Source organism: Passer domesticus, chromosome 32, assembly GCF_036417665.1.
Source record: "Passer domesticus isolate bPasDom1 chromosome 32, bPasDom1.hap1, whole genome shotgun sequence".
Taxonomy (NCBI): domain Eukaryota; kingdom Metazoa; phylum Chordata; class Aves; order Passeriformes; family Passeridae; genus Passer; species Passer domesticus.
Window position 1 is genome coordinate 832150 of NC_087505.1, and position 13731 is coordinate 845880.

At 57.3% G+C, this 13731-nt stretch overlaps 2 protein-coding genes across 3 annotated transcripts; one reads left to right on the forward strand and one right to left on the reverse strand.

Annotated features, from left to right (window-relative positions):
- Positions 1-2207: 2207 nt before the first annotated feature.
- MLLT11 (MLLT11 transcription factor 7 cofactor) lies at positions 2208-5824 on the reverse strand. Its single transcript, XM_064401394.1, has 2 exons — positions 5569-5824; positions 2208-3910 (listed from the first exon to the last, which is right to left on the reverse strand). The coding sequence occupies exon 2, from the start codon at positions 3899-3901 to the stop codon at positions 3629-3631; it is 273 nt and encodes a 90-aa protein (XP_064257464.1). The 5' UTR covers positions 3902-3910; positions 5569-5824; the 3' UTR covers positions 2208-3628.
- A 2911-nt stretch (positions 5825-8735) lies between these two features.
- Positions 8736-13689, forward strand: CDC42SE1 (CDC42 small effector 1). 2 transcript variants are annotated; one of them, XM_064401782.1, is made up of 5 exons: positions 8736-9097; positions 11368-11579; positions 11655-11765; positions 12702-12776; positions 12860-13689. In XM_064401782.1, the coding sequence occupies exons 2-4, from the start codon at positions 11526-11528 to the stop codon at positions 12771-12773; spliced, it is 237 nt and encodes a 78-aa protein (XP_064257852.1). In that variant the 5' UTR covers positions 8736-9097; positions 11368-11525; the 3' UTR covers positions 12774-12776; positions 12860-13689. The 2 variants fall into 2 exon arrangements, with proteins under 2 accessions (XP_064257852.1, XP_064257851.1); XM_064401781.1 differs by having other exon boundaries at positions 8737-9097; positions 11422-11579.
- Positions 13690-13731: the final 42 nt, after the last annotated feature.

The window sequence follows — 13731 nt, forward strand, 5'->3', positions numbered from 1 at the left end:
CTGGGTCCTTTCTGGGTGGGAATGTCAGGATCTGGGATTTCAAAAGCACTCTCTGATTACTAAGCAAACATTCACCCAGGTGAACAGTCCCACTCAACCAAAGAATTACTCACATGCAGAAGTGTTTGCAGGATGAGGCCAAAAAAGCTTCCCAAAACTTTTCAGTAGCCTCAAGACTGAAGAGAAGCAGCAGCTCGGGTTTCCCCAAACGCACAAAATGGACTTGATGAGTTATTAGAAAAATTGTGATTACTCAAAAAAGAATTTGCACTTAGAACCGGGCTAAATGGGTTTTCCCTGCAGGGAACAATGGGAAACCTCTTTATTTCCATCTAATGTGGGATAGAATAAATAAGGAGCAACCTACACATCCACTAGACCTGCTTATCCAGGAATTTCCTTACTCAGTGTTTACACAAAGCAAAACACTCAACGCTGGCGGTAAAGAGCAAAGCAAACGGTTCCACTTGGGATTTGGCAGGAATTCTCATTATTCCTCTGTTGCAATCAGCCAAATCCATTTTCTCCAGAGCTGGAGCAGGACCACGAGTAGCCACTCACGCTGGAACCACCTTTATTTACTCCAGGGCCGGGATCCTCCTCCCTCACCTCGCCTGGTGAAAACATCCAGGGGCAGGAAGCAGCAGCTGGGCGTGTTTGGCCACATTTCAGCACTTTTACTTTCCTAAATACCCATCTGCCCTCTACTGGAGAGCAATCTTAGGGTTTTTTTGGTTTTTTTTCCCCCACGGTTTTCACTCTCGAGGTCCCCTACCCTTACCTGAGGTGGTTTTGGTGTTTGCTGAAAGGAAGAGATGGAGAACTTTACCCCAGTGTAAGGATAAAGGGCGAGATGGGATGTTCGTGATGGGATTTATTCTCTGGGTGAGCATCCACCACACGGGGGTCCCCCCTCCTCAGACCCCCAAGATCGCCCCTCAGAGGGTCCCCCAGCCCCTTCCCTCACTGGGAGCCCTCTGAACCCCTCACGGGGGTCCCCAAAGCTCCTCACCGGTGTCCCCCATCCTCAGACCCTCAAGATCGCCCCTCTCAGAGCCTCCTCCAGCCCATTCCCTCACTGGGAGTCCTCTGAACCCCTCATGGCTGTCCCCCATCCTCAGACCCCCATGATCGCAGCCCTTCCCCTCACGGGTGTCCCCAAAGCCCCTCATGGCTGTCCCCCATCCTCAGACCCTCGATTGCAGCCTTTCCCCTCACGGGTGTCCCCAAAGCCCTTCATGGCTGTCCCCCATCCTCAGACCCCCATGATCGCAGCCTTTCCCCTCACGGCTGTCCCCAAAGGCCCTCATGGCTGTCCCCCATCCTCAGACCCTCCAGATCACAGCCTTTCCCCTCACGGGTGTCCCCAAAGCCCCAGCAGCCCCGGCCCCGCTGACAGCGCCCGAGCCCGCCCCTCCCGCCGCGGCCTCACAAAATGGCGGCGGCGGCGAGCCCGTGAGGCGGCGGAAGGATATAGCACCTGCGGTAAAGAGTCCTCCGAGGAGGAGGAGCAGAAAGATCGGGCTGGACCAGCCCTCGCTCTCAGCGGAAACTGTGGGGAGTGCGGGGATTTCTCCTTCTTTTCTCCGTCGTTCTCCCCGCCCTGGGGCTGTGGGAGAGGCCGGGCAGGAAGGGTTTTCCTCTGGCGGAAGGATATCAATAAGTAGGGTTGGCGGGCCGTGATGGGTTCCTGGAGGTAGATCCGGCAGAGGCGTTTTTGCGCCAAGTATAAAATGGCGGCGGCGCCTCACTGAGGCGTGGTGGTTTAAATGTGCTTTGGGACTTCAACAATTGCGATTTGTAAATATACTTCTATGTATATGTATGTATTTCAGCAGTTTGAGTATACCTGTCCCTTCTGAGCGCCTTCCAGGCAAGGATTTAGTTCCCCTCAGGCTGCCAAACCCCCCTGTCCAAGGTGTGTTACCCCTGACTTGCCCAAAATGTCCTTTTTTTTGAGGTAAAATTGGAACTCTGGGGGCTTATTTCTTCTCTGGGGTGTTTTCATGTGAGGCTTGGAAAAGCTGAAGTGTAAATAATATCCTTAATGTGCTTATAATAATCTTTTAGGCTTAGGTTTTCCACGCTTAAGTCTTCCACAGAATGTGCAAAGACGTTAAGGGTGAATTCCCAGCTCACCGTAAAGAGATTTGAGACATTTTAATGCCAAAAAACTTGATGTCAGTCTGCATGTCCACGGGAATGTGTATGTTTTGAACTGATTTTATTTAAAGTTTCATAATAAATACTTCTCCTGCAGGTTTTCCTAGCTGGGAACACAGAAGTCAAAACAGCTCTGCAGAGGAGAGTTTACATTTTTCATCTCTGGTTTTACACAGATGGTTCAAAATCAGCATACTTGATTATTTCTGCAGATTACAGGAGAGCTGCATCAAATTTTCATAGTAGAATGCAGATTTTTTTCCAATTTTTTGCCTATTCCTGGCACTTTTTAAGTGCTGCCCCAGCCACATACCCCCAACTCTCAGGATGATTTTGGGATGCTCCACATCATTTCATCCCAATCCAGCCCAAAAAAAGCACATTCAAGAAGACAAATCAATCCCAGAAAACAATTTGGGAAGGAAAAAAAAAAAAAACCAAACCCACATAACTGTTTCAAAGCCAAAAATTATTCCAGGTTGGGTTTTTCCTCCCATTTTGAGATGATGCTCGGAAATAAACCTCAGCAGGTGAAAATCTCCCCGGAGAAAACTCAAGGCTTCCACTTGAATGAATGCAGCATTGTTTGTTGTTGTTTTTAAAGGGTTAAGTGGGTGGAAAACCTGAAATATTTTCATCTGGGGGTAAGATCCATCTTTCAGCTCTGCCCCATCACCCTTCCAGACCCCACAATGTACCCAGCAGCTGTCCCAGCACTGGGAATAAACCATGTGGGGCATAAAAAAAGGATGAAAAAATCAAATTTGGGGGCAATAAACACCCAGCCTTGACCCCACTAAGCAAGGACAGAGCATTTCCATGTCTATCTACCCTCCTGGACAGAACTTTTTCTGCTTGGGCTCACACCACAAGGCTCAAAATTATTCTTTTTCTCAAGAAAAAGGTTTCTGCTGATATCTTGGGCGCATCCCTGCCTCTTCCACCTTTCATTCCCGAGGGGAAGGTTAAGGGACGAAGCAGAATTTCGAGAAATTGGGCCAGGGGAGCGCAGAGGGTCGATGCTTTCTGCAAAACCAGGGCGATTCCCATTGCTCCTCGTTTGCACAAACGAGTTTCCTAAAAAAGCACGTGGGAAATGAGCTGAAAAATTGTCACACAGGGCGGGGACAGTGACGCTGACACGGGGGTGACACCTCCAAACCCTCTGGGAATGGAGGGGGGAAACTGGGGGGCTTTTTCTGCCCCCTCCCCTCGTGTTTGCCCCCAGCGCTGTCACTGGCACCGCTGTGATTCCAGCAGGAAAAGCGAGAGAGGATTTGGAGATTTTTGGGGAGCCCATCACCATCAAGGCCGCGGTGAGCTGCTGAGCGAATGACCAGCGGCAAAACTGCCCAGAAACCAAAAAAAAAACCCAACCCAACGACCTCCAAAGCGACAACAAAACCAAATCCTGGCATGCCTGGCGGGAACAGAGAGAGCAGGGGGGCGAGGACGAGCAGGGGCTTCAAATTAAATCGAAATCTAAGGAGCTGATGCTGGCGATGGGAGCTCGCCAGAAATTAAAGCTGTTGAACTGCAGCAGACTGTCGTCTTCTTCTTCTTCCTGGGAGAGGTCCTGGCTGCCTCGGTGGTCGCTGAGCTTGCCCAGCCCTCCCTTGGGCTTGTAGAGGGGCAGCTCTGCGAGCCCCAGCCCCTCCAGCTCGGCCATGTCCAGCCGTGGGATCGGCATCCTCCAGTAGATGAAGGAGTCGTACTGGCTGCTGATGGTGTCCAGCATCTTCAGGCTCTGAGGGGCACAGGGGGGGAAAGGGAAGGAAGAGAAAAGCGCTGCTGAAAACGCAGGAGTTGCCCCAAAGTGGCCACAAATTTCAGGTGTGGCTGTGTTGACCCTGTCCCGTAGGATAATCCTTAAAAAGGGGATGTCTTTTTCAGGATAATCCTCTAAAAAAGGTGATTTTCTTTTTAGGATAACCCCATAAAAATGGGATATCCTTTTTAGGATAACCCCCTAAAAATGGGATATCCTTTTTAGGATGATCCCCTAAAAATGGGGATAACCTTTTTAGCATAACCCCCTAAAAAGTGGATATCCTTTTTAGGATGATTCCCTAAAAATGGGATATCCTTTTCAGGATAACCCCCTAAAAATGGGGTATCCTTTCTAGGATAACCCCCTAAAAATGGGGATAATCTTTCTAGGATAACCCCCTAAAAATGGGATATTCTTTTTAGGATAAAAATGAGATATCCTTTTTAGGATAATCCCCTAAAAAGGAATTGATGGTGGAGGAGAGCACGGGGCTGGGGAGGTTTGACTCTAGGCTGGGTCTAAGTGCAGGCTCGAGCTCTGCAGGGTTTTATCCACACCCTTCTCTAGCTCGGAGGGGGCCGTGCCTCAGTTTCCCCAAACTCGCAGCATGGGAGGGGAGGGCAGGGTGGGGATTAACCCCTCCTGAAATCCACCCTGAAAAGCACCCAAAGGAACTTTTTTCCCCGCACACCTTTCCCTGATCCGAATCCCCTCGGAACTGGCACTGAGGGGGGGTCCCTGTGCAGCCCCCTCCCCCGATCCCACCCCATCCCTCCCTCCCCTGACCGAACCCTCTAGAAAAGGCTGGAAGGAGCCTCGCCCCGCGTTCCCACCACACCCCACCCCTCCCTGCAGCCGTCCATCCGTCCCTGCTGCAGAATTCCCCCTGCAGCCCCACCCCGATCCACCGAAAAAAAAAAAATTTGGGAAAGAGCAGGACAAGACATGGATCAGCTTCGTGGTGGAGCTGAGTCACTGCCTGGGTTATGTCATTCCCATCCTCGATTGGTGAGGGGAAAAAAAAAGCAGACTAACCCAAAACATCCTCATTTTCCTGCTGATTTTCCCCGTCTTACATCGGAATTCTCAAGGATGATTCAGGCATATTTTGGACCTGTGCGATCAGCTGCTAAATTTAAGGTTCTGGATGTCACTCAGAGGCTCCCGTGTCACCCCCTCCGGGTAAACTGAGCCACAGGACTTTAAAATAGTCTCTTCCCTGGGAATTTATCCCTGGGGGGGTCCATCCCTAGGGATGTGTCCCTGAGTTTTTTGCAGCACGACGGCAGAGAATTATTAATGGGTGTTGAGGCTTTTTAAGCTCCAAATAGTGAAAAATTTGAGTTTAGCGACAAGAGAGGGGGAAAAGAGAGTTTAGTGACCAGTAAAATAAACAAAAACACAGTAAAAGGGAATGAATGTGTGGGGAAAACCCCTCTGGTGTGGCGTGCCACCCCTAAAAAAGCGCATTTCCCACTCCGCTCACCCCAGGGAAGCAAACCCACCTTTCTCCACTTAAACCCCGCTGCCCGTGCCTCACCCCCCCCTCAAAAAGAGCACTCCGACACTCCCCTGCTCCCAAACCCTGGAATAAAAATCACCCTCTGAGCACCCTCCGGGCTGGCGCGGCTCACCTGCGGAGGGCGGGCGGTGCCGGGGCCGGTGCCGGGGCCGGTGCCGGTGCCGGTGCCGGTGCCGTGGGCTCGGAGCGGGCGCTTTGTGCCGGGGAGCCGCGGGCGGAGCAGCGGCGCTTTTGTCTGCTGGGTCTGCAATGCAGCCCCTCCAGCCGCCCTTCCTCGCGCGGGGAGGATGATGGTGATGGTGATGATGATGGGGATGATGGCAGATGAGTCAGCGGCTCCCACCCGCGCCAGGCAGGGAGGGGAGGGCGGCAGGGGCGGGTCCTGCGCGCTGGACCCCCAGGCTGAGGATGTATTAAAGCTGCTTCGCTCCTTCAGCTGCGTGTTGGGGGAGTAATTTTCAGCCGGCAAGGAGCTGGGGAATATTTCTTTTACCTGCATGTGAAGATGTGGGGTGCTGTGGTACCTGCAGACATTGGGAGGGCGTTGTGCAGGGAAATTTGGCTCAAAGAAACCCCCCTAAATTATATATATATAATTTATATATATATATATATATATATGATTCTTATATATATATAATTTATATATAAATATATATATAATTTTATAATATTTTATATTATATAATATATAATAATTATATTATATAATGGAAATATATAATATATAATTTTTATATATTTATAATATTTTATAATATATATAATTAAAATATATATTATATATTATATATACATATATAATATACATAAATATATAAAAATATATACTATATATAAAATATATACACTATATAATGTAATTATATAATAATTAGATCATAAATCATAATGTATAATATTATTTGTATAATATTATATAATGTATTATATATATTATATATATAGATATTATATTATATTGTATATATATATATCAATTTTTTAAAAAAATCTGAGGTTGAGGGTGTTTGGTCCTAAGGCCACTCGGCAAAAATAAAAATATCCCAGACGTGGAACTAGACATAGAGGGAGACACCCAGAACTGGCATCAGTCACTGCCAGGGCTGAGGGGGGGCCTCACCCAGGCTGGGGGCACCTCCCACCCCCCTTTCCCCACATCTGATGCCGGGTGTTGGAGGGGCAGCAAAGAAAACAACCCCTCAGAGCAGGGAATCTCCCTGCCCAGCCCCACCGAGACCCCAAACACCTTTTTTGGGGGCACAGGCCACATCCGTGCACCTGAGAGCTCAGGGCAGCCCCTGCCCTCCTCTCCCTGGGCTTTGCCTGAGATCAACATTCTTTTGGTGCTTTAGGGTTTTTTTTTCCTGTATTTTCCTCCCTGTTCCCTGCGTGCAGCTCATTCCTGAGGGTGCCAAGCTGTTCTGCCAGTGCTTGGTTTTCAGCCAGACTATTTCTGCCTCCTCTTCCTCCTCCTCCTCCTCCTCCTCCCAGGCAAAGAGGATCCCATGTTCCTGCTCCAAAATAGACCCTCGGACTCAGCTCTGCAGCTCAGCACGGGGAAAATTCCAGCTGGGAGCCCTTGGGAGGATGCTGATCCCCCCAAGGCCTTGAGCTGCTCTGGTTTTGGGGGTCACGGGGTGCAGTTTGGCTGAGCAGCCTCATAAGAAGCTGGATGTCACCCCTCTCCGTGCTCTTTGGGGTGTCTGTCACCTGCTCACACTGACAGACTGGGGTGTCCCTCTCTGAGAAGGGACCTGGGGCTGAACCCCAAGGGGACGGAGCAGTGAGGGCACAGCTCTGGGTTTGGGGAGGGCAGCAAGGGGGACAGTGTCCTCTGGCAGCACAAACACCAGAAATAAATTTAAAAAAAAAGGGTTCTTCAGCTGAAATGAGGTCACAAACACTTGGGGTATTATCAGCCAGGGCCACCCGGTGGCTGGGGACAGGCGTGGGACAGAGGCTGAGTGGGGACAGTGCTGCCTTGTTCAGCAGTTGTGGAGTGGGAGCAGTGGGGAGGGCTGGGATTTGGGGGCTGACACAGGAAGGGACTCTGGCTCACACAGGGGTGGTGGCAGTGGCAGGGCTGTGGTGGTGGCAGTGGCAGGGCTGTGGTGGTGGCAGTGACAAGGCTGTGGTGGTGGCAGTGACAGGACTGTGATGGTGGCAATGGCAGGACAGTGGTGGCAGTGGCAGGGCTGTAGTGATGACAATGGCAGGACGGTGGTGGCAGTGGCAGGACAGTGGTGGCAGTGACAGGACTGTGATGGTGGCAATGGCAGGACTGCAGTGGTGGCAGTGGCAGGACAGTGGTGATGACAGTGACAGGGCTGTGGTGGTGGCAGTGGCAGGGCTGTGGTGGTGGCAGTGACAGGACTGTGATGGTGGCAGTGGCAGGGCTGTAGTGGTGGCAGTGACAGGACTGCGGTGGTGCCACCAGATGTTGTGCAAGCGGAAGGGCACCGAGCTGAAGTGGTGACACCACCCAACGTGGCTGCAGGCTGGCGCGGGGGTTCCCACGCCTTTGGGTGCCCCACGGGCTCTGCTGCATCCCTGGAAAAAGGCTGGGGGGCAAATGGGAGCATAACCAGGACTTGGCAGGGACCCCCACCCTACCTGCTCCCCTGGCCTTCCCCCAGCGCTCCTGGAAACCCTAAACCCTCCACCCCCAGCTGGGGACACCCAGCCTTAACAGGACCTCAAGAACCGCGAGTCCTTCTGGGACCCTGGAGACTCCCGTTCTGACCAGGATCCCATTCCTACCGGGACCCCCATTCCTACAGGACCCCCATTCCTACCGGGACCCCAGCCCCCATTCCTATGGGACCCCCATTCCTACCAGGACCCCATGTTCCCATTTCTACTGGGACCCCCATTCCTACCGGGACCCCGGCCCCTATTCCTACTGGGACCCCCATTCCTACCGGGACCCCATGTTCCCATTTCTACTGGGACCCCCATTCCTACCGGGACCCCGGCCCCTATTCCTACTGGGACCCCTATTCCTAAAGGGACCCGGGACCCCTATTCTTACTGGAACCCCCATTCCTACGGGACCCCCATTCCTACCGTGACCCCATGTTCCCATTCCTACCGAGACCCCCTGGGACCCCATTCCTACCGGGACCCCGTGTTCCCATTCCTACCGAGACCCCATTCCTACCGGGACCCCATTCTTACTGGGACCCCGGCCCCCCATTCCTACCGTGCTCCCATTCCTACCGTGCCCCCGCTCCTACCGGCCCCGGTGCCGGCCCCGCAGTGCCGGCGGTTCCCGGGGAGGGCGCTGTGCCGGGCCGGGCCGTGCCGAGCCGCGCCGGGCGGCGGGAGCTGCGCCGCGTCCGCACCGGGCCACGCCTGGGGCTGCGAGCGGGGCACCGGCACCGGCACCTCCCGGCCACGCCTGGGGCTGCGAGCGGGGCACCGGGACCCGCACCGGGACCGGGACCGCCGAGCCGCGCTGGGCTGAGAGCGGGGCACCGGCACCGGGGCTCGCACAGGGATCGGGACCGGCGCTCCCGGGCCACGCTTGGGGCCGCAGCGAGCCGGACACCGGCAGCGGGACCGGGAGCTGGACTTGCGAGCCGCGCGTGGGCTGCGAGCCCGACACCGGCACCGGGAGCCGCTCCGCGCCGGGACAGGTAATGGGGCGGCCACGGGGACGGGAACCGGCCGGTGCGACCCCGGGGAAGGGCCCCGGAACCGGGGAGGGCGGAGAGGGCACCGGGATGGGCACCGGGATGGGCACCGGGATCGCACCGGAACGGGAGCGGGGCGGCGGGACGACCCCCTTGCAGCTCGCTTCAAGCGGGGAGCCCTCCCGGGATCCGCCGGCTCTCCCCAGCCCCACCGCGACCACCGGGCCTGCCGGCTCCCACCAACCCCACCGGGACCCCCGGGTCCCCAACCCTCCGGGACCCCCGAGCTGCCGGAGCCCCGGGGGTCGCGGCCGGGCCCGTCCCTCGCAAGGGCAGCTCGCCTCGCACTCCCCGCGGGTCCCGGTTGCTGTCCCCCCGCCCAGCGCTGTCCCCACACTCTGCGCTCCCCTGCGAGCTGTGGGGGACCCCAGCGGGCTCCCTGCGGGCGGGGCAGCGCGGTGCGGGGGCTCGGAGCGGAGCCGCGGCCCCAGCCCGCCGGTGACGCAGAGCCCGCCGGTGCTTTCCCAACCGGGAAGTCGTTCCGCCTGTGCCGGCAGGCCCGGGCCCAAAGCCGCCCTGCCCGCGGCTACCGAGCTGCCCAGCCGGGCTGAGCCCGGCCACGGCTCATCGCTGAGGGGTGGGCGGGGGGCGTGGGACCCCCAAAGCGGGGATTTGCCCCGGCAGGAGCCGCCCGGAGCCGCCCGGAGCCGGGCCGGCCGCGCCGTCGGCCTTTGAGGGCGTGAGGCCTGGCGGGTGCCGGGGGGCTTCGAGGGCCGCGGGCAGGGGGCGAGGCCGTGCGAACGCTGGTGGGCTCGCTGGTGGTGGCTCGTCCCTGGCCGAGCTCCCCACGGAGGGTGCCCCGGTGCCCCGGCTGCAGCGCTGAGCTCGGGGGGCACCTCCCCGGCGAGGCCCGGCCGCTGCTCGGCCGGATCCCAGCGCTGTCCGGGCCCTGTTTGCTAGGGAAAGCAGGCTGGGAAGGAAATTTGCCTCATCTGCCCCACAGCCCCCCTCATCTGCCCTGCATCCCCCTCCTCATCTGCTCCACAGCTCCTTCCTCTCATCCCTGAAGCCCCCTCCCCATCTGCCCCACAGCTCCTTCCTCTCTGCCTCGTAGCCCCCTCCTCATCTGCCTCGTAGCCCCCTCCTCATCTGCCCCACAGCCCCCTCCTCATCTGCCCCGCAGCCCCCTCCCCATCTGCCCCACAGCCCCCTCCTCATCTGCCCCGCAGCCCCCTCCTCATCTTCCCCACAGCCCCCTCCCCATCTGCCCCACAGCTCCTTCCTCTCTGCCCCGCAGCCCCTTCCTCATCTGTCCTGCATCCCCCTCCTCATCTGCCCCACAGCCCCCTCCTGCTCTGCCCCGCAGCCGGGGGCCAGCCGGGTTTGCGGGGGGCACGGAGCCGGTGTGCACCGAGCGTGTCACAGCCTGCCCGGGAGCGGCTCCCGGGGCACGGGGACACGGGGGGGACACGGGGGGGACACGGGGGTGCTGCGGTTGTGGGGGCACCCACCCCACGGGTTGCCCGGTGATTCCGGGGGGTTCCTGCACACAGACCCTGCGTGCCCAGGCTGGGCTGGGATCCCCCGTTTTGGGGGGCTGCCCCGGGCCCCGCTCCTCCCCGGCGGAGCAGGAAGCGCGGCCGGACTTTGGTCCATCCGGCGGCACCGGCGCGGGGCCAGAGGAAGGAACTTGTGCTGTTTGCTCGGTGGGTCCGGCACCCATGGGCCCCGGGGGCTCTCCCGTGGCCGGCACCGGGCTGAGCTCCGGCCCCTCGTGGGTGGGTGGGTGGGTGGGTGGGTGAGTTCCCTGCGTGCTGCTTTGCTGCTTTTTTGTCTCTCCTTAGCATGAGCAGCCCCCATTTTGGGGGTGAATCCCCCCTTTGCACACCTCCTTGCCCACCCCGGGCGGTACCGTGGGAGTTTGGGATGAAATCCCAGCCGTCCCTGTTTATTTCTGCCCCGTCTGCTCTTCAGAAGCTGCAGCGGAAGAGCTCGAGCTCCGGCCCCTTTTCGGAAAGGCCGGGATATTTATAGCTGCCCGGCTCAGGGAGTTGGGATTTGCTGCCTCCATCCCCCCCATCCTGCCGCAGCATCCTTCAGCTGTGTCCTGCCCTGGAGCGGGGCACAACGCCCAGCCACGGCCGTGGGGACAGCTCTGGGGGTCCCTGTCTGATCCCTGGGGATCTCCTTGCCGTGCCAGCTGTCCCCTTGGGTGCTCCGTGTGTGACCCAGGGGTCTGCTGGCGCTCTCAGCCTTTTGTTGCTATGTTTTAGCGTTAATTTGGGGAGCTCAGGCCTGGAAGCATCACTGTCCCTCCCCACTCGCAGCCAGCTCCTCCCCACGCCGTGCCACCCCGAGCAGGTGTCCCCATGGAGTGACCCGGGGCCCCCGGCAGCTGTGCCAGCGCGGGGCGACGCTGGCTGCCACCACCATGAGTGACTTCTGGCACAAGCTGGGCTGCTGCGTCGTGGAGAAGCCGCAGCCCGTGAGTCCCCCCCCAGCCCTGTGCAGCCGTTTGGGGCAGGGCTGGGGGGGGCTCATGGCCTTCGTCCCCTTGCAGAAGAAGAGGAGGAGAAGGATCGACCGCTCCATGATCGGGGAGCCCATGAACTTCGTGCACCTGACGCACATCGGCTCCGGGGACATGGCTGCGGGAGAGGGGCTGCCCATGGTACCCGAGGGCCGGGGGGTCTGCCTGGGGGGCTCAGGGCAGGGGGTTGGGTCTCTCACCTGGGTGATAGGTGGTGCTTTTGGGGTGGCAGGTGTTGGTTTTGGGGTGGTAGAGTCCCACAGTTGGGTGCTGGGTGGTGTTTTGGGGTGCTGGGTCTCAGGTTTGGGTGCTGGGTGTTTTTTTAGGGTGCTGGGTATTGTTTTGGAGTGGTAGAGTCTCACAATTGGGTGCTGGGGTTGTTTTGGGGTGCTGAGCATTGTTTTGGGGGTGCTGGGTGTTTTTTTTGGGGTGCTGGGTGTTGTTTTGGGGTGCTGGGTCTCAGGGCTGGCTGCTGGGTGTATTTTTGGAGTGCTGGGTGTTGTTTTGGGATGCTGGGTGTTGTTTCGGGGTTCTGGGTGTTGTTTTGGGGTGCTGGGTCTCAGGGCTGGGTGCTGGGTGTTTTTTTGGGATACTGAGTGTTGTTTTGGGGTGCTGGGTCTCAGGGTTGGGTGCTGAGTGTTGTTTTGGGGTGCTGGTTGTTTCTTTGTGGTGCTGGGTGTTTCTTTGGGGTGCTGGGTGTTGTTTTGGGATGCTGGGTCTCAGGGCTAGTTTCTGGGTGTTGTTTTGCGGTGCTGGGTGTTTTTTTGTGGTGGTGGCTGTTATTTTGGGGTGCTGGTTGTTTCTTTGGGGTGCTGGGTGTTGTTTTGGGGTGCTGGGTGTTTCTTTGGGGTGCTGGGTGTTGTTTTGGGGTGCTGGGTCTCAGGGCTAGTTTTTGGGTGTTGTTTTGTGGTGCTGGGTGTTTTTTTGTGGTGGTGGCTGTTATTTTGGGGTGCTGGTTGTTTCTTTGGGATGCTGGGTGTTTCTTTGGGGTGCTGGGTGTTGTTTTGGGGTGCTGGGTGTTTCTTTGGGGTGCTGGCTGTCCTGTCTGGGCACAGGGGCTGACAGTCCTCTCTGCAGACCGGTGCTGTCCAGGAGATGAGGTCCAAGGGCGGCCGGGAGCGACAGTGGAGCAACTCCCGTGTGTTGTAGCGTGTGAGTGGCACCCCCAGCGTCCCCTCAGACGCCCCAGCCACCACCTGGGCACTCCCACAAACCCATCCTCTTGCATTTTACAGATTCCTGGCTTTTTCAGCCCAAACTTGAACTGCCTGACCCCCCCGCTGGAGGAGAAGCCGACCTGGAGTGCTTTAGCCCCGCGGTATTTATGCAGCACCATCCTCGCCCGGCTCCCGGTGACTTTGGGTCGTCATCCCTCTGGAAAACCCCTCCTTCCCGGAGGTGCTGGCTGGTGCCATGGGGAGGGAGCAGGGACAGCAGCCCCCATCTCCTGCCCCGCCTGGAAAGGACACAGCCACCCCCTGAAGCGTGCCAGGAGCTGCCAGGCGCAGCCCACGCGTCCCAAATCCTCCCAGTTTTCTCTTTTCTTGCTCCCGTGGGCTGCGTGGTGGTGCCTCAGTTTCCCCAGGGAGCCAGCCATGGTGCAGAGGCAGCTTTGATGCCTCCCAGAACACCACAGAGGAGCAAAACCAGGATTAAGCCCTGATATTCTGGTGCCAAACCAGAGTTAAACCCAAGATGTCCTGGTGCCAAACCAGGATTCGATGTCAAACTGGGCTTAAACCCCAAATCCTTGGAGCAGAACCGGGATTAACCCCAATGCTTCGGTGCCAAACCAGGATCTGACCCCACAGTGCCTCCAGCCGGCATTCCACCGCCGCCAAACTCCCACTCCCCCCTTTTTTTAGGATCTGTTCTTATTTTTAAGCTCCACAACCCACCTGAGCGGCCTCCATCACCTCGGGCAGGACCGTGGTGGGGTCCCCTCCACCCGGGATTGTCCCCAGCCCTGGCTGAGGCTGGACAAGGCCTGGCCTGAGAAGGGCTCTGGAATTCAGGCGCGGGTGTACATAGTTTAATTAGCGCCAGGATTAAATATTAAATAGCACGTGCTGGGTGACAGAGCCTTTCCCCTGCCCTGGGCCCTGGT